The 25,615-nt window shown below is 42.9% G+C and overlaps 1 protein-coding gene across 3 annotated transcripts in view; it reads left to right on the plus strand.

Moving 5' to 3' along the window:
• DTNB (dystrobrevin beta) overlaps positions 1-25,615 on the plus strand; it is a 261,550-nt gene that overhangs the window by 172,222 nt on the left and 63,713 nt on the right. Inside the window, exons 10-12 of one of the 3 annotated variants that reach the window (XM_063441890.1) lie at positions 1,558-1,647; positions 9,976-10,063; positions 21,425-21,510. In XM_063441890.1, the coding sequence (XP_063297960.1) occupies positions 1,558-1,647; positions 9,976-10,063; positions 21,425-21,510 (264 nt within the window). Of the gene's footprint in view, positions 1-1,557; positions 1,648-9,975; positions 10,064-21,424; positions 21,511-25,615 lie in introns of those variants that run through there. The other 2 variants (XM_063441891.1, XM_063441892.1) reach the window with 2 other exon arrangements.

Here is a 25,615-nt window from a genome sequence, read left to right on the forward strand (position 1 = left end):
GACCCCAGCTATCTACCGAACGTCCGTTCGTGCAAATAATGTGAATATTGTTGGAGTTATAGATTTAAATGTGAAATGCCGGTTCTGCTGCACGGAGGGATAATCCACATAACGGTGTATTTCAGTGGGAGTGTCCCTCTCGTGCAGCAGTGCCTGATGGGAGAATTGCTCCAAATGTTAAGTCCCCCATTTAGTCCCTCACTGTATTACCCCTGCTATGTCAGTAAGGAAACCCCTTGCATGGGGACTTGCATAAATACTGGAAGCTGTGAATAAAGACCTCAGTTGACTCCCAGAACTGTGTTTCGTCCGGTTACTGGGGGATTTGGGATATTGCCTTACTTTTCAGCGCTGACTGTGGATTACCTTTAATTTAGTTCCACAGCGATGTACAATGGATGGACTAATAGACACTGTGTATTAGTTTGCAGATGGGATTTCACTACCAGTTTTGGTTTTGCTTATCATATATCCACCATCACTACCTGTGTCGGAACAAGCTGCATTTTTGCCAGTGTTTCCCGGGTTGGGGATGAACCGCCGATGCCAACATGAGAGCTAGGTTATTCGTTGAAGCACAACTAGATACTAAACATTATTTTAAAAACTCCACATTTTCATACAGAATTGCACAATCTGCACCATTTGTCTTTTCTATATTTGGGTGGATATATCCTACAAGGACTACAATCACATTTTGGCGCAGCCTACATCACAAATGTACTTTTTCAATCCATGTGTGGCTGAGGTTTTTCAATCAATCAATCAATCATGGTCCTCTTCTCAATGGAGGCGCTGTATATATCCCATAATTCCTCAAGCCAATGGGGTTGATGGTATATATAATTCAGCATTCGTGAGGGATATAATTTATTAAATCTGAGGGAAAACGTTCAGGAAGATATCAGCACTGGCGCATGGAATTCCACGGACAATCTAGTTCATTAGATACATCAAACAAGATTCTTGTATGGCCAGGAGAACACATAATCTCTTCCTCATCCTTCCCAGTGAAGCTAAAAATATATTTAGGTATATTATTTTTTGCAAAAAGTTAAACACAGGGCGAATCCAGAGACCTGTAAGATGCTTTGCGTTAATCTCTTTATTGCTAATAATTAATGTAATTGGCACGTCTCTACCGGTCCACCATCTTGAATCTATCAACGTTTAGCATCTTCTAGGTGTCTGGGTGGCTCCCGACTGAACTCTCCCGGTAGTTTTACGTTCATTGTTTTATTTCATATTTCATACAGCTTCATTTGTCCTTTTGTTTTGTTTTTCTTATTTCTTTTCAGTATTTATTTAGTTTTGTTTTGTTATAATTTACTCATGTTAATGATTTACCATTATAATTTGCTTGTGTTGTCTTGATACAATGTTATTGTGATTTTGTTCATGTTTTCAGTTTTTTTGTTTGTTTGTTTTTCCTTGCTGTTCCTTTCTTCTCCTGGCGTGCCCGTCCATACTCTGATATTCTTCGTGCCGCCAAAAGCTGAAAGGTTCCCTCATTGTGTTTGTTAATTTAAGTTTGACTTCTTTACTGATCATTACTAGGTTACAAAACATCACGGAGACATCCTGCCGATTACCAGATGAACATGCGCTGATAGCAGACTATGTGACACGGCTCCGCAACGGCACACGGTTAGGAACATTTTTATTTCAGCTACCGTGAGATTCAGTGTGACACGTGTGTGTGGTGTTTCCACCTTAGAGCTTGTCCTTTAATGTAGATACTTTTCTCGCTATAACTATTTTTACTGCTTTATATTTTGACATCAAGAAGTCCCCTGGCTTGTTAAAACATTGTTTCCCATTGAAATGTCAGTATTTGGAAGTAGGAAAGACAGAATTGCTGAAGCTACAATAAAAGGGACCTTTACATGATTTGGTTGGTAGACTTTATAATTGATAACTGATGAATGATTTATATGATGAACCGCGGTTTGAGTAAAATCAGTGTTTCCTGAGCGACTATTGAATGAATGTCCATGTTTTATCGATGTCCCAAAAGGAAAGCTAATCTCTGACTGTTGGATTTAGATGCAGGTTAGAAAGGGATGGAATGGGTCCTATTACCATTTAAAGCCAGATAGTAATAAGCCACCAGACGTGATAAGCCACCAGACGTGATAAGCCACCAGACGTGATAAGCCACCAGACGTGATAAGCCACCAGACGTGATTAGCCACCAGACGTGATTAGCCACCAGACGTGATTAGCCACCAGACGTGATTAGCCACCAGACGTGACTAGCCACCAGACGTGACTAGCCACCAGACGTGATTAGCCACCAGACGTGATTAGCCACCAGACGTGATTAGTCACCAGACTGTCTTGCATGATAACAGTACATGTTCTGTGTATGCTCAGGGCACGGACCAATATATTTGTTTATTTGCTCTTGGAATCTTTCATTCAGCCATTCTAATTAAAAAAAACATAATGTCCCTGCTTTTATCTTGAGAGTTTTCGTGGACGGGTTGCATGGCCAATGATGAAGAGAATGTGGAAGTTATTTAAAGGAACAATCTAATTAAACATATATATCATTTCTTATTTTTAATTAGATGTGTTCCTTAACATTTTTTAGAATGTCGGGCCCTTATTTTTATAATAATTAAAATCGCTATGAAAGAGACACAATTGGTTTGTGTAGTGGTTGTGGTGCAGGTGTGCGGTCCCTTTTATCTGGCAATGTAAACCATTGCTATTTCTGAGAAATGTTTTCGTTTTGCATACAAAAATCTCTCTAGTGGCTTTCAGACAGAGACTCTTCGTTCTTTCAACCTTCGATCACACATAGTATCAATAGATGAATGAATAAATGCTGCAAATGTTTCTCTATGAGAAGCATTGTATTAGCAGAGCTCAGGGATTGCCGTGCATGGACCCTATGACCTCAGAGATTGCTGTGCATTCACCCTATGACCTCAGTTCTTCTCTATGAGAAGTATTGTATTAGCAGAGCTCAGGGATTGCCGTGCATGGACCCTATGATCTCAGAGATTGCTGTGCATTCACCCTATGACCTCAGTTCTTCTCTATGAGAAGCAATGTATTAGCAGAGCTCAGGGATTGCCGTGCATGGACCCTATGATCTCAGGGATTGCCGTGCATTCACCCTATGACCTCAGTTCTTCTCTATGAGAAGCAATGTATTAGCAGAGCTCAGGGATTGCCGTGCATGGACCCTATGATCTCAGGGATTGCCGTGCATTCACCCTATGACCTCAGTTCTTCTCTATGAGATGCAATGTATTAGCAGAGCTCAGGGATTGCTGTGCATGGACCCCATGATCTCAGGGATTGCCGTGCATTCACCCTATGACCTCAGTTCTTCTCTATGAGAAGCATTGTATTAGCAGAGCTCAGGGATTGCCGTGCATGGACCCTATGATCTCAGAGATTGCTGTGCATTCACCCTATGACCTCAGTTCTTCTCTATGAGAAGCATTGTATTAGCAGAGCTCAGGGATTGCCGTGCATGGACCCTATGATCTCAGAGATTGCTGTGCATTCACCCTATGACCTCAGTTCTTCTCTATGAGAAGTATTGTATTAGCAGAGCTCAGGGATTGCCGTGCATGGACCCTATGATCTCAGGGATTGCCGTGCATTCACCCTATGACCTCAGTTCTTCTCTATGAGAAGCAATGTATTAGCAGAGCTCAGGGATTGCTGTGCATTCACCCTATGACCTCAGTTCTTCTCTATGAGAAGTATTGTATTAGCAGAGCTCAGGGATTGCCGTGCATGGACCCTATGATCTCAGGGATTGCCGTGCATTCACCCTATGACCTCAGTTCTTCTCTATGAGAAGCAATGTATTAGCAGAGCTCAGGGATTGCTGTGCATTCACCCTATGACCTCAGTTCTTCTCTATGAGAAGCAATGTATTAGCAGAGCTCAGGGATTGCTGTGCATTCACCCTATGACCTCAGTTCTTCTCTATGAGAAGCAATGTATTAGCAGAGCTCAGGGATTGCTGTGCATGGACCCCAAACAGATGGCATGAATGACGGGTGTAGTGCTTGTTGGTTCTATTGCACACAAAATGTATTCTTTCTATAACCCACTTTGAGTAAGTCGCGCAAATGCTCTCGTTCCCTATGTTTTTGTTCAGTATTATTTTAGAACATGGTTTTTCTTTGCTTTTATTTCTGCAAAGCACTCCGATAAATTGAGCATCAACCTTCCAAGGTTATATGTCACCACATTAGGCACGAATGGAGCCACCGCGGTGGGATCTCTTCCTTACCTAAATAGGCGACTCAATTCAAATGATATAACACACTAGGCTTCAAAAATGTTACAAATAGTTTGTGCATGTTTGCCATCACTTGTATCTTTGCACATTGTTCCCAACTCTGAATGTATGAAATTATATAATATATGATATATCAGATTATTTATTCATAAAATATTTTACAAGGATGGATATATTGAGATTTATCTCGTTCCATGCAATGGGTCCTCAAAACATTGCATTGATACAATATTACGAAAATACAATATACAAAATATATATATATATATATATATATATATATATATACACACACTAACAACACTATATATACACATACATACATACACACATATATAAATTTAATACATAACAGGTAATAAATATATTCAACCATGTATTGAGGTATATTGCCATAGATCTCTTAAAAGATTTTAGATTGAATGAAGATCTGACTGTGTCCCTGAGGTTATTCCATAATTGCCCCGCTCTGTAGGAAAATGAGGATCGAGACACTTTATTTTTGTATTGCGGTATGCTAAATTTTGTACTGGTACTGGATCGGAGGTTATAGAAGGTGGGAACAGCCGGGGAGAGCATTCTGCTCAGGTATGGTGGGAGTTTCCCAGAAAAGCTCTTAAACACAAGGCTGGAAAGATGAAGAGTGCGTCAGGATTCCAGCGACAGCCAGTTTAGTTATTTTAACATCACAGTGGTGGGTAAAGTAATTCCATTCTAGTACAAAGCGGCAGTACGAGTTATATAACATATTACGTTTATTAAGGTGGGTTTGCGGTGCGGGTGCATACACTACATCCCCATAATCAATGACCGGCATTAGCATTTGTTGCACTGTTTCCTTACTGTAGGGCTTAGGCAGGATTTGTTTCTGTACAGGGCACCTAGTTTTTGGGTAAAGTTTTGAAGAGATTATTTCAATGTAAAGGCCAAAGGATAGATTGGAGTCTAGCAACATACCGAGATATTTAAAAGAGCAGACTGCTGTCTTTGTGCTATTTGAATTTGTTCTGATACACAGTTGTTGAATTTATAGTTTACGTAATTTAGGTACAGTTCCAAAGATCATTGTACCGGTTTTGTCAGTGTTTAGGAAGAGTTTGTTATCCGCTATCCACTTTTCTACCTCTGTGAATTGGTTTTGGAGCACAGCCTCAAGCTGCGGTAGTTTGGGTTTACGTCGATTAGTATCATCTGCGTACATGTGTACAGTTGAGGATTTGCAGACGTTAGGCAGATCGTTTTTAAATAATGTGAATAGCATGGGGCCGAGTATGGAGTCTTGGGGAACACCACATGTGACTGGAAAAGGGAGGGTAGTGCTAACCAGGTTAGTGGATGATCACCAATGCCTAATTTTTTAAGTTTTTGCAAAAGAATGCCATAGGCTACTGTGTAAAAGGCCTTGGCAAAATCAAGAAAAATAGCTCCAGTTAAGTCGCCTTATTCCATGCCAGTTTGGATGTCATTGCAAACTTTTAAGAGGGCAGTCGAAATGAGTGATTTGGATGGAAGCCTGATTGATCAGGGGTCAGATAGTTTGATTGTTGATAATACTCACATAGTTGCGTGTGGACGCATTTTCCAAGATTTTTGTCACCACTTTTATCGATAGGTACAACTAGGGATGCACCGAAATTTCGGCTGCCGAAATTTTCAGTCGAAAATGGGCCTATTCCGTTTCAGCTGAAAACAGGAATTTGCCAAAATTAAAATACCGTATATACTCGAGTATTAGCCGACCCGAATATAAGCCGAGGCCCCTAATTTTACCCCAAAAAACTGGGAAAACTTATTGACTCGAGTATAAGACTAGGGTGGGAAATGCAGCAGCTACTGGTAAATTTCTAAATAAAATTAGATCCTAAAAAAATTATATTAATTGAATATTTATTTACAGTGTGTGTGTATGAGTGCAGCGTGTGTGTGTGTGTGTGAGTGCAGTGTGTGTGTGTATGAGTGCAGTGTGTGTGTGTATGAGTGCAGTGTGTGTGTGTATGAGTGCAGTGTGTGTGTGTATGAGTGCAGTGTGTGTGTATGAATGCAGTGTGTGTGTATGAGTGCAGTGTGTGTGTGTATGAGTGCAGTGTGTGTGTGTATGAGTGCAGTGTGTGTGTGTGTGTGTGTGTGGCCGAGCCTTGGTGGGGGGTGGGCAATTTTATTATTATTATTTTTTAATTATTTTAATATTTTTTTGTATTATTGTTTTTATTTAATTTAATTATTATTATTTTTTTTTTTTTAATTTAATTATTATTTAAAATGTTTTCGTCCCCCCTCCCTGCTTGATACATGGCAGGGAGGGGGGCTGTTGCGGACCGTTTCACTTACAAGAGGATAAAACCCAGTTTAGGCGATAATCCCCTTTTCTGGATACAGGCACAGCTACTGCAGAACACCACACTCCCGATCTGGATACGAAATAACACTCCGAACTGGAACAGCTGAACAAGAAAAGCATACAATCGGCTTACACTCTTGGCAGTCAGCTTACAATCCAATCCCCCCCAAGAACGAGACGACACTTCATTTTGAGGGTTAAGCAGGAACTCAAGACTGGGACACCCAGTCTGGCTTTTATTACCAACAAGTACATACAGGACACTCCCAGGGGGAGGATGAAATTAACCAATCACATGGATGTACCTCCCACACATTTCCTCCCCTTAGATTAGCACTTAACATAATTATACCGTACACCTTTTTCCCCAATTCCTGGATGTACCCCAAATACATATGCTACACCTCCAAAACAGGTATCCCCTGATAGCCCTTATTCAGGGGGACAACATATCCAAGAATCAGCCCATTCGGATAAATGGTTCAGGAGTTATGGGACTTTAAAGTATTGACCGACCGCATGGGTAAAGTATCCGAAAACAGTTCCATGCATTTTGGCCCTGCGGTCGGTCACAAACAAGGGAATGAAAACAGACGAATTGCCTGTGTTATAGAGCCTGGAGAGGGTTTGAATGAATTCCCTTGTTTGTGGGGTTCTTTCTACCGAACGGCTGGTCATTCGGTAGTTTTTATACGAATTCCTGGAAGTCTGGAGGTCTCAGCGGTGTTTGCCTAGTCGAGTGTCCGATTTCAGTTCCAGACACTCGACGGCAAAACACCGCTGTTCGGCAGTTAAAGATGGCCGCCGCCACGTGGTTGTTTCCCGAATGGCGGCCACCCAGAGGACACATAATACATTACATGGATTGCCAATTACCTGTTTGCAACATTGTTGCAAACGGTAATTGGAGGCACACTTAGTCCTGGGTGGTCTGGTTGTTCGGTAGTTTCCTCCATACAATGAATGGAGTGATTCTACCGAACAATCAGTTGAATGCTGCATACATATCCCAGGTTAAACTGCATACAAAAATACATACATGACATTAAAGTATTAAAGGCAGGATTACTGTACTACGCTCCACAGTCTTAAAGGTGCAGTAGTCCCAAAAGTTCCAATATGTCCATCGCTGCTTTTAAAGGGCCAGTAGCAGCAATATAAATTATACATGCCTAGTCTTTAAAGCGCAATATGTCCAGGGGCCATAGTCAGCGGGCAGGAGGCTAGCAGCCAGGCTTCTCCAGCCCACAGTGGCGAAGTTGGTTTCGCCACAATTCTCCCCTTTACCAATTAGACTAACAGGGTATCTGACCTCCTGCCGGTCAGTGCCCTGGTTAGTCCAGCAACCCACCCACAGAACAGAAGTAGTAGAGCAGCCCACCCATAATAAACAGTTACCACACCTGGGTGAGGGAGAATTTTGTCCAAGTTCAGGTGCCTCCCCACGGCTGGGTGAGAGACTGATAGGCTGCCTTGGTGGGTTGCTGAGGGGGCAGAGACCAGCGGTACTCTGTCCTGTTGCCAGCACTACCACGGGAGTAGTCTGGTGGGAGCCTGGCTGCTGGAGACCGACTGTCTCCCCTTTAGATATATCGCTCTGTGGCTGGGGGACAGGACCGACCGTCCCTATCCCTTGTGCTGTAAGTGCAGAGACTACGGTCCCATCTGCACAGATGTGGGGCTTAACATCTCCCCTTGGTGGGTTAGGCTGCCGCTGGAGAGAGGGTGTAACAAGCTCCTCTCTCTGGACGGTAAACTGCCGCTGGGGAGGGGGGTTAGCAGGCTCCTCTCCCTGCCACTCTCTCTGCTGGTGGAAAGGGGGACCAGCTGTCTCCCCTTTCATTCTTTTGTCCGGCTGCTGGGGTGCGAGACTGACTGTCTCTGCTCCCTGCAGGACACACTGCCGCTGGGGAGGAAGGACGGCACCTTCTGCTCCCTGGGACAGACACTGCCGCTGGGGAGGATGGACGACACCATCAGCTCCCTGGGGCACACACTGCCGCTGGGGAGGGAGGACGCTGCTCTCCTCTCCCTTCACTTCACACTGCCTTCTTGGCATATCCCTTTGCCGCTGGGGGGCAGGAACAACAACCTCTGCCCCCTGTAACTCAGCCTGCCGCTGGGGAGGAAGGACTGCACCTTCGGCTCCCTGGGACACACACGGCTGCTGGGGAGGATGGACGACACCATCAGCTCCCTGGGGCACACATTGCCGCTGGGGAGGGAGGACGCTGCTCTCCTCTCCCTTCACTTCACACTGCCTTCTTGGCATATCACTTTGCTGCTGGGGGGCAGGAACAACAACCTCTGCCCTCTGTAACTCAGCCTGCCGCTGGGGAGGAAGGACTGCACCTTCGGCTCCCTGGGACACACACGGCTGCTGGGGAGGATGGACGACACCATCAGCTCCCTGGGCCACACATTGCCGCTGGGGAGGGAGGTCTGCAAACCCCCTGGCCCACTCTGATTCCCACGGCAAGTACTCTCGCACTGCTTGCTTCACACGCTGCACTCTATATTCTGAGGGGTTGGGTCCGCATAAAGCCAGTATCTTGGTGACCTCTCTGTCATACGCCTCTTGAGTGTAGCTGGGTGCCATGCTTGCTCTGCTGCAGTTGGTTCCTTGTAGATAGGGGCGCTGTACGGGTACTGGCGTTGCCCTCACTTTGTAATCCAGGAATGGTGTTGTCTGTAGCTGTCCCTCTGGTTGTAGGAACGATCCCGCCGCTTGCCACCAATTGTTGCGGACCGTTTCACTTACAAGAGGATAAAACCCAGTTTAGGCGATAATCCCCTTTTCTGGATACAGGCACAGCTACTGCAGAACAACACACTCCCGATCTGGATACGAAATAACACTCCGAACTGGAACAGCTGAACAAGAAAAGCATACAATCGGCTTACACTCTTGGCAGTCAGCTTACAATCCAATCCCCCCCAAGAACGAGACGACACTTCATTTTGAGGGTTAAGCAGGAACTCAAGACTGGGACACCCAGTCTGGCTTTTATTACCAACAAGTACATACAGGACACTCCCAGGGGGAGGATGAAATTAACCAATCACATGGATGTACCTCCCACACATTTCCTCCCCTTAGATTAACACTTAACACAATTATACTGTACACCTTTTTCCCCAATTCCTGGATGTACCCCAAATACATATGCTACACCTCCAATATATTTATTATTTTCAGTTCCTCTGGAAAATCCCATTTATTTGATACATTTCCAAGTTTGGGAGCATTGTCGATGATGGGCATGTAATATTTGAAGATTTTTGATGCTTGAAGCCACAGGCCTGTTATTTTTATGCTTGAGTTGCGCTTTCAATCCTGACATTCTTCTCTTCCCATGTCTAGTGTGTTGGACAGCCCAAGCAAGCTGGATGAGGAACATCGTCTGATTGCCCGATACGCAGCTCGATTAGCTGCAGAAGCTGGGAACTCAGTAAGTAGATTTGCTGTCCTTTCCCGTTTTTATGTAATGTGTGGAAGACCTTTATCTCCTAGCCTCGTGGTCAGGTTACTTTCACTTACAAAGGATTTCCTTGATATTGCCGTATGGGAGATCAAGTTGAGATCAACTGCCGCACTGCAAGTTTTACATGACGTTGAGAGGTCAGTGGCCGTTCTGAGCACTTTATTGGCCTCCCCACAGGGCTTTGTAATCCTTCCTCTCCAACAGGGATATCCAACGTTTGTAGCAGAGAATCAAGGCACTCCAGCGCACCATAACTACAACACTTAATTGCAGTGGTTATGGAGAAGAATAAACTATTTGGCATCTCTAGTAGGCTCAGATGATCCAGACTCCAAGCTGTGATGTCACTGAAGCGCCAATTCATATTTTGTGGCCTAATTCACTCTTATTGGAAGCATCTATCACTATTGGGGTTCACCAGAGATGCTTCATGGAGAGCTACCTAACTTAAAGGAACAGTATAGTGCTGGGATAGATATTTAGACCCCCTGTCCCCTTTAGAGTGGAGATAAAAGGTATTAAACTTACCTTTTCTCCATCGCAGCCCTGGTCTCTGCATGACTAGCCCTGCCTTCATGGCAGAGATTATCAGCCTTGACAATCTCAGCCAATCCAATGCATCTATATGGGAAGCGTGCCGCATCTCTTTGCAAAGAGGAGGTCCTGCATATTGTGCAGCACTGACCCAGGAAGCTTCACTAGTGGCTGTCTGAGTGACTGCACCTCGGAAGTGTTTAAAATCAGCAATGTAAATATTGCTTTTCTCTGAAAAGGCAGTGTTTACATTGAAAAGCCTGCAGGGATAGGCTACAGTCACCATAACAACTATCTTAAGTTATATACCGTACATTAAGCTGTATATGTACATTAAGCTGTAGACTGTGCATTAAGCTGTAGACTGTGCATTAAGCTGTATACATTCATTAAGCTGTATATTGTACATTAAAGGACCACTATAGTGCCAGGAAAACATACTTGGTTTCCTGGCACTATAGTGCGCTGAGGGTGCCCCCACCCTCAGGGTCCCACTCCCGTCGGACTGGATGGAGAGAAAGGGGTTAAACACTTTCCTTTCTCCAGCGCCGGGCTCCCTCGGCGCTGGGGACTCTACTCCTCCTCCTTCCGACGTCATCGGCTGAATGCGCATGTACGGCAAGAGCCGCGCGCGCCTTCAACCTGTCTCATAGGAAAGCATTCTCAATGCTTTCCTATGGACGCTGGCGTCTTCTCACTGTGAAAATCACAGTGGGAAGCGCCGCTAACGGCAGTCAATGAGACAGCCACTAGAGGCGTGATTAACCCATAGGTAAACATAGCAGTTTCTCTGAAACTGCTATGTTTACAGCAGAAAGGGTTAATCCTAGGTGGACCTGGCACCCAGACCACTTCATTAAGCTGAAGTGGTCTGGGTGCCTATAGTGGTCCTTTAAGCTGTAGACTGTGCATTAAGCTATATACATACATTAAGCTGTATATTGTACATTAAGCTGTATATTGTACATTAAGCTGTATACCATACATTACACTGTATACTGTAAATAAGGCTGTATACCATACAAAAAGCTGTATACCGGGCATTAAGCTGTATGCCGTACATTACGCTGTATACCATACATTAAGCTGTATATTGTACATTAAGCTGTATACTGTACATTAAGCTGTATTCATACATTAAGCTGTATGCCGTTCATTAAGCTGTATACCGTACATTACGCGGTATAATGTACATAAAGTTGTATACATACATTACGCTGTATACCGTACATTAAGTTGTATACCATACATTAAGCTGTATACCATACATTAAGCTGTGTACTGTACAATAAGCAGTATACTGTACATAAACCTGTATAACATAGATTACGCTGTCTACTGTACAATTAGCTATATACCATACAATAAGCTTTTTACCATGCATTAAGCTGTATACTGTATATTAAATTGTATACGTACATTAAGCTGTATACCGTACATTACGCTGTGTGACGGACCACCTGCCACCCTGCCTGGGTGCCTCCGTCGAACGATGCTCCTAGTGCTCGCCAAGGACCGTCAGCACTGCACTCGACACCATAACCACCGCAAACCCCACAAACCGCAGGGTTTCGCCGTCTTCCGCCTACTCTGGACCCAAGACCAGAATCCCGCTTCCCGTGGTAGACCTCTCTTAACTCCAGAGAGCAGGAACAGGAACAAGTTCTTACCAGAGCTTAGTGGTTATACCCTGGGGAGTATAGGGATTATAGCAATCCCCAGAGTGTAGATCTCCAATCCTTCAAACATGAGCCAAGACTTCATGAAGGTGCAAGATGATCTGTTTAATGGTGGCCACCACTTGGCCTTTTATGCAAGTCCTCCATCAAGGGATACTCCCACAGGGACCGTGTGGAGGACTGGAATACAATTACAGCAGCCAATCAAAGTACAATACAATATGAAACACTCCTACACAAACAGTAAAATCCCTCCTCTCTATCCTGCAGATAATTGGGTTAAGTGGCCGTAGTAAACGTAATTATCTCCAGGTACAGAAAATATTTCTAAGTTAAAACTGTAACAAAAACACATTAAAATACATAACTTATATTTCACCAAACGGAACCCCCACATTCAACCTATCCCCAGATAGCTTGGATCTGAGCGCTCAATATATCCGAACAGCGCTCAGATCCCCTGAACACAGTCAAATCGCCATGGAGCCAAAGAATTTTTTCACCTACTGTTTGGCAGAAATCTGTCCAGAATTAGCTCCATAGATTTAGCTATCCGGGTCGGTCTATTTTCAATGTTAATTGTCCCCTTTTAGTACAAGGAAGGGTGGGGTCAGACAATAGCAAGGGCTGAGGGGAGATTGAGGAGGGACAGGGCAGCCAGTTTCAACTGGTCTGGCAGTGTCCCTGGGACAACGCCCTGCTGGAGAAACAATAGGACAGGAAAAGGGGGGAGGGGGAAGAGGCACATATTCCCATGGAAGTCACTTTTTAACATGTCTTTTTGCAGGGCCCATAGTCTTTGGGCAAGAGGCTGGCAAGCAGGCCCCTCCAAATCCCAGTGACTAAGGTATTTTCGTCACACGTTGTATACCGTACATAAATCTGTATATGTACATTTACCCCTTAAGGATGCAGCTTCAAAAACTGGACTCGCCCTTAAAGACACAAGCATTTTTTGAATTTTTTGCTGTTTGTGTTCAACCTCTGTTTGCATTTTTCTTATTTACCAACACATGTTCTATATCGTATATTTTTAAAGTACAAAAAGGGCTTTAATCTGATGTGACATATACATATATAAATTCTTGTTTATTATAAAAAAAATAAAAAATGTTTTCACAGTTTAGGCAATAATAATGTGTGTATAATAAATGCAGCTTAAGGAAAGTAATTCAAAAAAATATTCAATTAGTTCTAATTTTCAGAGTACATAATAAGTCTAGGATTTCAGCTTATCTTGAAAGTTACAGGTCACAAAATACAAGGAGTAAAATAAAATGTTAATGTGGAGCTAAAAAAAACAGGTCGCAAGAGTATTCTGAGAACGGACAGCAGCTGAAATAGCCTGCCCTTCGGTGGGTCCCCGCTCAGAACTCAAGCTGGTTTTAGCTCATCTTGTGCCATTACAGAGAGAACATATCTGAAGCATATCAGACTGGTCCCACCCATACGGGCAGTCCAGATCCGAAATGCCAGCAAGTTCTCTCTGCACGAGAGATACAGCAACCCCAGACGATCGTTTCAGCCTTGTTAGGCATCATCAGTGAGGCATAGCTGATATCTCTCTAGGCACCGTGAGCAAGGGGTCCACGTCTGGATTACCCTTTAAACTTATGGAGAGAAAAAAAACAGGTCGCAAGAGTATTCTGAGAACGGACAGCAGCTGAAATAGCCTGCCCTTCGGTGGGTCCCCGCTCAGAACTCAAGCTGGTTTTAGCTCATCTTGTGCCATTACAGAGAGAACATATCTGAAGCATATCAGACTGGTCCCACCCATACGGGCAGTCCAGATCCGAAATGCCAGCAAGTTCTCTCTGCACGAGAGATACAGCAACCCCAGACGATCGTTAATGTGGAGCTATTTTAGAATTTGGTATGTTTGTCTTGTAAGCTTAATAGCCATCACAGAAAGCAAAATTTCTGCACAAAAGTATATATTTATATACATGCAGAAAGATAAGTCCTGCGCTCACTCCCATCACTGGGCGGCTGCAATGACTACAGTACACATAAGCCCCAATATATAGTAAAAACCAAAGAAGAACAAGTTACCTGCGCTCTCTCCTTTATCCCTATGTATTTTTAAACAAATTGAGTTTTTTTTTAGTTACCTCCAATGGCCATGAGAGGATGAGCCCACCTGCCAACGTCAAGGCAGACCCCCCTAGGTGGGTCCTAACTCTAACCATTCACTTTGCTTCCTTGAGCCTCTGGCAAAAATCTCTACTGAGACAGAAAGGGGTATTTTTTATATACACCCCTATACATTATTAACCCTAATAGGGAACACATGGGATGGGCGGCTGCATTGTAACAAGGCTGAGTGATACAAAAAATGGATACAAATGCAGAAAGATAAGTCCTGTGCTCACTCCCATCACTGGGCTGCTGCAATGACTACAGTACACATACACACATTTATATAAAGCACACATCACAGGCTATTTACCAAAGGGTATTCTGACACTTTTTACATAGCCATTTCGCTGCCAATCTCTGCTAAATAGTGTAGTAAAAAGATTTCTAACATACACACATAAAACAAGGGTTTTTAATGTGTATTTCATAAAGCTGATATATACTACTGCTGTAGAAAACCCCATATTAACTGAGTAAAACAATACCCCCAATCTATGCCTTTGCCACTATCCTGTGAAGTTACAGTGCCATAAAAGAGACCAAACCATTTCAGTTTTCACAGTGATCATTTTAATAGATGAATTTGATGGGTGCAAGTCTCATTTTGGGGCATTGTAGCAGTTTAACTGTTTAATTTATACCTCAAGGACCTACTATTGGTGAAAGTAGACACTACAGTGTATCTCATATGGTGTATATTGTGCCTTAACGTGATGACATTTTTTTCTCCAGTTTATGTCAAACTTTGTGGTAAAATATTTTTTTTGCATTTTTTACTTACACGTTAAATTTTTTTTTGATCATTTTTCAAGTCTGGTATATGCCACTGTGATCAAAACCCCATAATTCTGCTCAGCAAAGTCTTCTGAATAACACAATACCCCAATGTATATCTTTGCCACTGTCCTTTGCCACTGCACCTACAGTGCCTTAAAAGAGTCCTGACCATTACAGTTTTTACAATTAGAATTTTGATAAATGGATTTGGTGTGTCTATATCACATTTTAGGGCATTGTAGCAGTTTGACAGTTAAAATGACCCCATAAATGCATACCATTTGTGAAAGTAGACACCACGGGCTATGTCATATGGTATAAGTTAAGCTTTATTATACAGTTATGTTAGCACCAATTTCTTTCAAATTTTATCATATTGTTTTATTTTTGCATTTTTATAGACATGTTGTATTTTAATGGTTAATTTTGGAAACTTGATCTATGTTACTGTAAATTAAATCACTAAATTATTCTCAACTATATTTCCTGAGTACAAAATGACCCCCTTTGCATACCGTAGCCAGGTTTTTGTGAAAAAATACAGGGCTAAAATCATACCCGGCCCAGAACAGTTTTTTTTAATGGCAAATTGATGATGGGTCTTTGTTTCATTTTGGGGCATTTTAGTCGCTCATATACTTAAATTACGCCACCAATGCATACCATTTACAAACGTGGACACCATGGGGACCCTCACATAAAATATTATAAGCTTTATTGAAGTGATATTTTGTTACCATTTCGTTTCAAAGTTTGTTGTATTAATTTTTATTTTAACATTTTTACATACACATAGTATTTTTGATGCTTATTTTTTAAATCTCGTGTGTTCCACTGTCATAAAATTATCTTAGCTGTACTCAGCAACATCTTCTCAGTACAAATATACCCCATATGTATATTTTTGGAAAGTAGCGATCTTAATCTTAATCCCAATCTAAATCCCTAAGCGATGCCATTTGCAACCTGTGCCAAAAGAAACTGAGTCGTGGGAAGTCCAACACCCACCTAGGTACAACTGCTTTGCGAAGGCACATGATCGCACATCACAAACGCCTATGGAATCAACACATGAGTACAAGCAGCACACAAACTCAAAGCCGCCATCCTCCTCCTGGTCCAGCATCTTCAGCCACATTAACCACTGCTGTCCTCCTTGCCCCCTCTCAACCATCCGCCACTCCGTCTCTCGCCTTGAGCAGTTCCTGCTCATCTGCCCACAGTCAGGTGTCTGTCAAGGACATGTTTGAGCGTAAGAAGCCAATGTCAGAAAGTCACCCCCTTGCCCAGCGTCTGACAGCTGGCTTGACTGAAATCTTAGCCTGCCAGCTTTTACCATACAAGCTGGTGGAGTCTGAGGCGTTCAAAAAATTTGTAGCTATTGGGACACCGCAGTGGAAGGTACCCGGCCGAAATTTCTTTGCACAAAAGGCAATCCCCAACCTGTACTCGATTGTGCAAAAGGAAGTAATGGCATGTCTGGCGCACAGTGTTGGGGCAAGGGTCCATCTGACCACTGATACCTGGTCTGCAAAGCATGGTCAGGGCAGGTATATCACCTACACTGCGCATTGGGTAAACCTGCTGACGGCTGCCAAGCATGGAATGCGTGGGTCTGCAGAGGAGTTGGTGACACCGCCACGACTTGCAGGCAGGCCTGCTGCCACCTCCTCTACTCCTCCTACTCCATCCTCTTCCATAACCTCCTCGGCTGAGTCCTCTTCTGCTGCTGCATCTTACTCCACATCAACGGCAGCCCCCCCCCCCCCCCCCCCAGCTCCCCAGGTACTCCCCAGGTTGTTTGCGGTGCGTTAAACAGGGGTTTGGTCTGTCACTGTGAAGCGGGCGTAACCCTTACACTGTGAATATGAAAATAGTGGTAAACCGCGCCAAAAGAAAGTGATCAAATAATCATATCATACATACATATCGTTCTTGGGTTATACAGCATGTAGAAACCTCAAAGGGAAATGAAGATAAAATAATAGTGCAGTATATTATAGATATTATGATGAAGTATATATAGAGTAAATGTGGGTGAAAGCAAATTACCATATGCTCAATGCAATGTGATCTGTGCTGGGCAACTGGAAATGCCCTGTACTGATCAGAATGGCATTGGGGCATAGAGGGTGATCCTCCAGGGTTTGTTCAGACCCTGGGGGTCTCCCAAGCACCAGTTCACTTGAGAGAATGACTTAGCTGAGCTTGATCGCTCAGCTGCAGTGTTCTTTTTGGAGTTAAAGGGCAACATGCAGTGCTGACTTTCAGCACTGCATGCAGCTCATCAAAAAGTCTGGGGCCACTAAAAATGGCCCCAACTGACAGAGGGAAGCCCCAGCTATCTATTGATACCTAGGTTTCCTGGTGTCAGCAGAGATTTAACCCTCCTCACACTACATTGCTGTCTATGGGGATTTAAATCCCCATTAAAAGAGCTGCTTGCGGACCTCACTTTAAGCTCTGCATGCAGCTCATCAAAAAACCTGGGGCCACTAAAAATGTCCTCAGCTGACAGAGGGGACCCCCAGGTTTCTAATGATACCTGGGTTTCCTTGTGTGAGCAGAGATTTAACCCTGCTCACACTGCATTGTGCTCTGTGGGGATTTAAATCCCCATTTAAACAGCTGCATGTCGGTCTCACTTTGAGCTCTGCATGCAGTTCAGCGGTCAGTCTGGGGTGTAGCGGAGTAGTAGTATTATCCACGGTATTTCCGATGGTAGACAGGATGAAGCAGGTACAAAACAGGCAAAATGCAGGTAGCCTAGTTACAATCCCTTCCTCCCAAGAACTAGACGACACATAGCTTGGAGGTCAACTGAGGTTTTTAATTACAGTCACAGTATTTATGTGGTTAAAGATGCACAGGGTTTCCCAAGTCCCAATGCAGGGTTTGTCCAGTAGGGGACTACATGGGGGGCTGGGTTTTACACACAGAATACCCAGCATACATTGCTGTACCAAGGAGATAATTATCCCAGCATGCATTGCTAATGGGATTATCCCTTGGTACAGAGAAACACAGTTTTCATATTAAAATCCATAACCAACATAATATTTGGGCTAGACATAGCTGGGACCTGGGCTTACATAGCTGGGACCTGGGCGCACATTTAAGGGAACTTGCGCTCAGACCCCAGCACAAATAACCGAACGCCGTTCTGTTTCCCTTATCAGGACCACTTCGTTTAACCGATTGCCTGAATGGAGGGAATGAAAGTCCCGAAAACGGTAAACTCCCGAACGGCTCGGACGTCCAGCGGGGCTTATGTTGCCGAGTAGCTAATTTTAGTTCCAGGCACTCGACAACAAAACCCCGCTGGCTTTCCGCGAACAAAGATGTCCACCGCCTCTTTTTCGGTACACGAATGGGGACCACCCGCAACATACCGCAATTAACACTGATACAATGTTGCAAAGTACCTAATTGGAGACACACGACCTGCTATGGGTGGTCTTCCATTCGGTACTTTGCTTATTCCACGAAAAGTGTTCGTGGATAACCAGGCTTAACATTAGCGGTATTAGTGTGCTGTCACAGCTTGCCTAAATATACGGTTTTAAGTCTTCTAAGTGGCTAGATTTGCCACATGGGGACATTAAAAACATGTCCCCAGCTGATAGAGGGGAGCCCCCAGGTTTCCATTTATACCTGGAACGCCCTTGTGTGAATAGTGATTTAACCCTGATCACACCAAATTGTAATAGTGGGGATTTAAATCCCCATTTAAATGGTTGTTTGCAGCGCTCACTTGGAGCTCTGCAAACAGAGCATTGGTCAGTCTGGGGCCACTTATTCTGGCCCCAGGTGAGAGAGGAGAGCCCCAGGTATCAAATGATAGCTGGGGCTCATAGTTACCAGCAAGTTAATAGACCCTGCTGGAAAAATACTGAATGTCGGAAATTTTTCATTATGCGTCCTTAAAGGGACACTCCAGGCACCCAGACCACTTCTGCTCATTGGAGTGGTCTGGGTGCCAACTCCCACTACTCCTAACTCTGCAAGTGTAATTATTGCAGTTTTTTATAAACTGCAATAATTACCTTGCAGGGTTAACTCCACCTCTAGTGGCTGTCTACTAGACAGCCACTAGAGGTCACTTCCTCCTTCATAGCACAGGAAACCTGTGCTAGAGCGTCGCTGGACGTCCTCACGCTGTGTGAGGACCTCCAGCGTCCCTCATTTCCCCATAGGATTTTTCAATGCTTTCCTATGGGGAGCGCTAATGCGCATGCACGGCATTGCCGCGCATGCGCATTAGGTCTCCTCGGCCGGTGGGCAGGATCAGTCTTGCTCACCGGCTGACGCAATACAGAGGAGGAGCGTCGCGGAGGAGGAGACAGCGACGAGGGACATCGCCGCTGCCTCAGGTAAGTGACTGAAGGGGTTTTCACCCCTTCAGTAACTGGGGATTGGGGGGTGGGAGGGAGAGGGACCTGGCACTGGAGTTTCCCTTTAAGGGGTTAAGCTATATACTGTACATTAAGCTGTATACTGTGCATTAAGCTGAATATTGTACATTAAGCTGTATATTATACATTAAGTTGTATAGCGTACATTAAGCTGTATGCCGTACGCTGTATGCCGGACATTAAGCTGTATACGTACATTACGCTGTATGCCGTACATTACGCTGTATGCCGTACATTACGCTGTATGCCGTACATTAAGCTGTATATTGTACATTACACTGTATACGTACATTAAGCTGTATGCCGCACTTTAAGCTGTATATTATACATTAAGCTGTATGCCGTACATTAAGCTGTATATTATACATTAAGCTGTATGCCGTACATTAAGCTGTATATTATACATTAAGCTGTATGTCGTACATTAAGCTGTATGCCGTACATTAAGCTGTATATTATACATTAAGCTGTATGTCGTACATTAAGCTGTATGTCGTACATTAAGCTGTATACTATACATTAAGCTGTATACCGTACATTAAGCTGTATACTGTACATTAAGCTATATGTCGTACATTAAGCTGTATATTATACATTAAGCTGTATACCGTACATTAAGCTGTATATTATACATTACGCTGTATGCCGTACATTAAGCTGTATATTGTACATTACGCTGTATACGTACATTAAGCTGTATGCCGCACTTTAAGCTGTATATTATACATTAAGCTGTATGCCGTACATTAAGCTGTATATTATACATTAAGCTGTATGTCGTACATTAAGCTGTATGCCGTACATTAAGCTGTATATTATACATTAAGCTGTATGTCGTACATTAAGCTGTATGCCGTACATTAAGCTGTATATTATACATTAAGCTGTATGTCGTACATTAAGCTGTATGTCGTACATTAAGCTGTATACCGTACATTAAGCTGTATACTGTACATTAAGCTGTATGTCGTACATTAAGCTGTATATTATACATTAAGCTGTATGCCGTACATTAAGCTGTATATTATACATTAAGCTGTATACCGTACATTAAGCTGTATGCCGTATATTAAGCTGTATACCGTACATTAAGCTGTATACTGTACATTAAGCTGTATACCGTACATTAAGCTGTATATTATATATTAAGCTGTATGCCGTACATTAAGCTGTATGCCGTACATTAAGCTGTATATTATACATTAAGCTGTATGTCGTACATTAAGCTGTATGCCGTACATTAAGCTGTATGCCGTACATTAAGCTGTATATTATACATTAAGCTGTATGTCGTACATTAAGCTGTATGCCGTACATTAAGCTGTATATTATACATTAAGCTGTATGTCGTATATTAAGCTGTATGCCGTACATTAAGCTGTATATTATACATTAAGCTGTATACCGTACATTAAGCTGTATACTGTACATTAAGCTGTATATTGTACATTAGTGGGCCTGGAGACTATAGTGTCCCTTGAAGACTAGTTAATGTGGTTTCTCCTGATTCTGCCTTACTCTCTGCATTTTATGTGTGGGCTGCTGGAACAAGAGGAGCTATAACACCCCTATAACTCACCAGCTCCATCTGTAGGCGAACAATATGTGCACGTGGCAGGGATCATTCTGAATTAATTTATAATCCGATGGTTAGTACACTAAACCTGTTAATTAATTATGCACATTATAAAATCAAATAAGAGGTGAATAAATTTGCAGTCGTTTTCCCTGTGAAGCACAGTCTATCGACATTATTAATTCATAGGATTTGTGATATGTTACAGCCTCGTCCTCCCACAGAGCTCAGCTTCAATTTTGATGCAAACAAACAGCAACGTCAACTGATCGCAGAGCTGGAGAACAAGAATAGGTAAGCAGCCGCTACTACCTACTAAATATTATACAAACATAAACCACAGCTACTACCTACAGATATATATATATATTATACCTCATACAAACACAAACCACAGCTACTACCTACAGATATATATATATATATTATACCTCATACAAACACAAACCACAGCTACTACCTACAGACATATATACATTATACAAACACAAACCACAGTTACCACCTACAGATATATATATATATATTATACCTCATACAAACACAAACCACAGCTACTACCTACAGCAAGAAATATTATACAAACACAACTACTACCTACAGATAGATATATTATACCTCATACAAACACAAACCAAGGCTACTACCTACAGCACGAAATAGTATACAAACACAACTACTACCTACAGATAGATATATTATACCGCATACAAACAAAAACCACAGCTACTACCTACAGACAGATATACATTATACAAACACAAATCACAGTTACTACCTACAGACAGATATATTATACAAACACAAACCACAGCTACTACCTTCAGATTTATATATTATACCTCATACAAACAAAAAAACACAGCTACTACCTACAGATAGATATATTAGACATTATACCAACACAAACCACAGCTACTACCTACAGATAGATATATTAGACATTATACAAACACAAACCACGGCTTCTACCTACAGATATTAGATATTATACCAACACAAACCACAGCTACTACCTACAGATAGATATATTAGACATTATACAAACACAAACCACAGCTACTACCTACAGATAGATATATTAACCATTAACCAAACAAACCACAGCTACTACCTACATATAGATATATTAGTCATTAACCAAACACAAACCACAGCTACTACCTACAGATAGATATATTAGCCATTAACCAAAAACAAACCACAGCTACTACCAACAGATAGATATATTATACAAACATAAACCACAGCTACTACCTACAGATAGATATATTAGACATTATACAAACACAAACCACAGCTACTACCTACAGATAGATATATTAGTCATTAACCAAACACAAACCACAGCTACTACCTACAGATAGATATATTATACATTATACAATCACAAACCACAGCTACTACCTACAGATAGATATAAAATACATTATACAAACACAAACTACAGGTTCTACCTATAGATAGATATATTATACATTATACAAACACAAACCGCAACTACTACCTACAGATAGATATATAAGACATTATACAAACACAAACCACAGCTACTACCTACAGATAGATATATTATACAAACACAAAACTGAAACTACTACCTACAGATAGATTGATTATACGTTATTCTTTACTCCCTTCTAGTCCCAGATCCCCATACCATCTGCAAACAAGCCTTTTCAATTGAACGCTGCAACTTTAAGGCCCAGATCCCCATACTATCTGCAAACAAGCCTTGTGACAGACCAGCCTGTCCTTGGATTACAATTACTTTGCTTTCTTCTCCTGTTTGTTCGGTACATAGCATTCCCCTTCGCTTTTCTCATTACTTGGTTCGAATACCGAACAAACTCCTGAATGACTCGACCACCCGTATGAGGACTGTGCAGCTTGTTAACCTCCATCACCCCTGTTAACACCTCATTAACACTTGTACCACAACATTCTAAACGGTCGGCTGGGAGATCGCCGTTCGTATGTACGAACACGTGGCAGCGGCTATCTTTATTTGTGAACACATACAGTGGTGTTTGGTCATTGAGTGTATGGAACTAAAATAGGACACTCGACGGCGCGAACATCGCTGGAACTTCCACCTCCATCAAATTTCGTGACAATGTGTTAGAATCGAAAGGCGTTCGGTGGGAGCAAACTCCTGAACGAGGGACACAAGCCAAGCATCCATACGAACAGTTTAATTTGTTATTTTATTGTATTCTGTACCCTCGAAGGAGACCGACCGCTCCGCCTTATCTCATTTACCTCTTTTGGGCAGACACCTCATGCACGGTCAGTCTAAACTTTACCCCAGTGGTGTTTCGACTGCGTTCGTGGGATATGAGCATTTTCGGGATATGTTGGGCGCTCAGATCCAGAATATCCGGGGATATAGGACCTGAGGGGGTACCTCACTGTTAAATGTATGTTTTAGGGTGTAATTGATGTGTATGTCCTGGATCTGAGAGTTAATGTAATTTATTTGTGTACTTTACAGTAGTCTCCTCTCAGGTCTAGTGGGAAATGCCCCTGGAATATATCTCAGGATATATCTCAGGCAACCAGTTGCATGGGGATTTACATAAAAGGCAGTGTGTGGCTTTCATTACAGCAGTTCCAGTTTTACCCTCAACACAGAGCCTCGTCTCGTGCTTGTAGGGAACAGAGAAATACTGCAAGAAATTCAGCGACTACGGCTGGAACATGAGCAGGCATCACAGCCCAATCCAGAAAGGCCCAGCTAAATCACCGCTTTTGGGATTATCGCTTCTAGGATTATTGCAGCTCTACTCACATTGGGGGGAAAAGAATATTTCTGGCGGCAAAACCCCTCTTCCCATTGGGTTGTCCGCCACAAGCCTCTTCAATTGAACGCTGCAATTTTAAGGCCCAGATCCCCATACCATCTGCAAACAAGCCTCTTCAATTCTACTTGGCTCAACCCACCCGCCCCTCCTCCCGCCCGCCCACCCGCCCCTCCTCCCGCCAACCCAGGTTCCCCCTTAATTTATAACATGCTCCTCCAGCTGTTTAAAATTCTCACTCAATTACCTCGTCATTCCCTCTATATTTTACTAATAGCTGCAACTCTCTGTTTACTTTTTTAGTCAAATTTTCCCTGCTACCTCTTGTCTCAAATCCCCACGGTATCCTTTAGATTTTAAGCTCCCGGGCTATCTAGCTAAGCACTTTGTATAAAAGAGCTTAAATGGCTAGATATCAGCATTCCGGCAGGGCTGTCTCTACCTTTTGTAATTGTCTGTGTATATTTTACGTCCTCCACTAATTGCACCTTGCTGCTGAATCTGTTGGCTCTTTATAAATACCAGAAATAATAATATATACTGTTACGGTACACCCAGGTATAAGAGGGGTTAATACCACTGAAGATGTTCCCTTTCCGAATAGAGCTCCAATTAGCCGAACAGGAACCATACGAAATCCTTCACGAACCAAACAGCCGAACAAGTAAACCATACAAATCCAATACCCCCAAGTACGAGACCAAGCTCCGTATTGAGGGTTAAGCAGAGATCTGATTTATTGAGGGCTACCTGCCTGGTATTTATGCAGGTCTCCCAACTGGTGGACACTCCCCTAGGGGACCAGATGGGAGACTGGGACAATATGGATACAGTAGCCAATCACAGTGGCACAAGCATAACACTCCCCTTTAGCTGAGAACAACCCTCCTCTCTATCCTGGAGATAATTGGGAAGTAATCCAATTATCTCCACGGATAGAGGCTAAACTCCATTTTGTACCTAATAATAAAAATACATACAAATCCATAACTCCACATTACATGACTAGAATAACCACATTTAACGTATCCCCAGATAGCTTAGATCTGAGCGCACATTATTACCAAATGGCGCTCAGATCCTATACACACAGTTCAATCGCCATGGAGCCAAAGTATTTCACATTGTCTTTTGGTATACGAATGGGCTCCATAGGATGGCTATCTGGGTTAAGTCATTTCGTGCAGAAAAGTACCGAACGGACCAGCGTTCGTATGCTGGAAGGCAGGGAAGGGAGGTCGGCGGTTTCAGCGGTGTTCGGGAGAAATAGTGTCCGTTTTCAGTTCTAGGACATCATTGACGAACACCGCTGATCATTCGTGCGTCCAAGATGGCCGCCGCCTTGTGGTCGGCATACGAACAACGACCACCCAGCATACCGTTGATAATTAGGAGGTGTCTGTGGTTAACCACAACGTTCTAATGAGGCCAAGAGGTTAACCAGCAGCACACATTCATGCTGGGTGGCTGGCCGTTCGGCAGTTTATTCGATAGTTAGGAAAATAAACAAACGGGGTGTACGGACAGGCAATTAACTGAACAAACAGACGAACCAAGGGGAATAAAAGTATTTTAAAAACAGGTGGATCTGTCACATA

This window comes from Pelobates fuscus, chromosome 2 (genome assembly GCF_036172605.1).
Source record: "Pelobates fuscus isolate aPelFus1 chromosome 2, aPelFus1.pri, whole genome shotgun sequence".
Taxonomy (NCBI): Eukaryota; Metazoa; Chordata; class Amphibia; order Anura; family Pelobatidae; genus Pelobates; species Pelobates fuscus.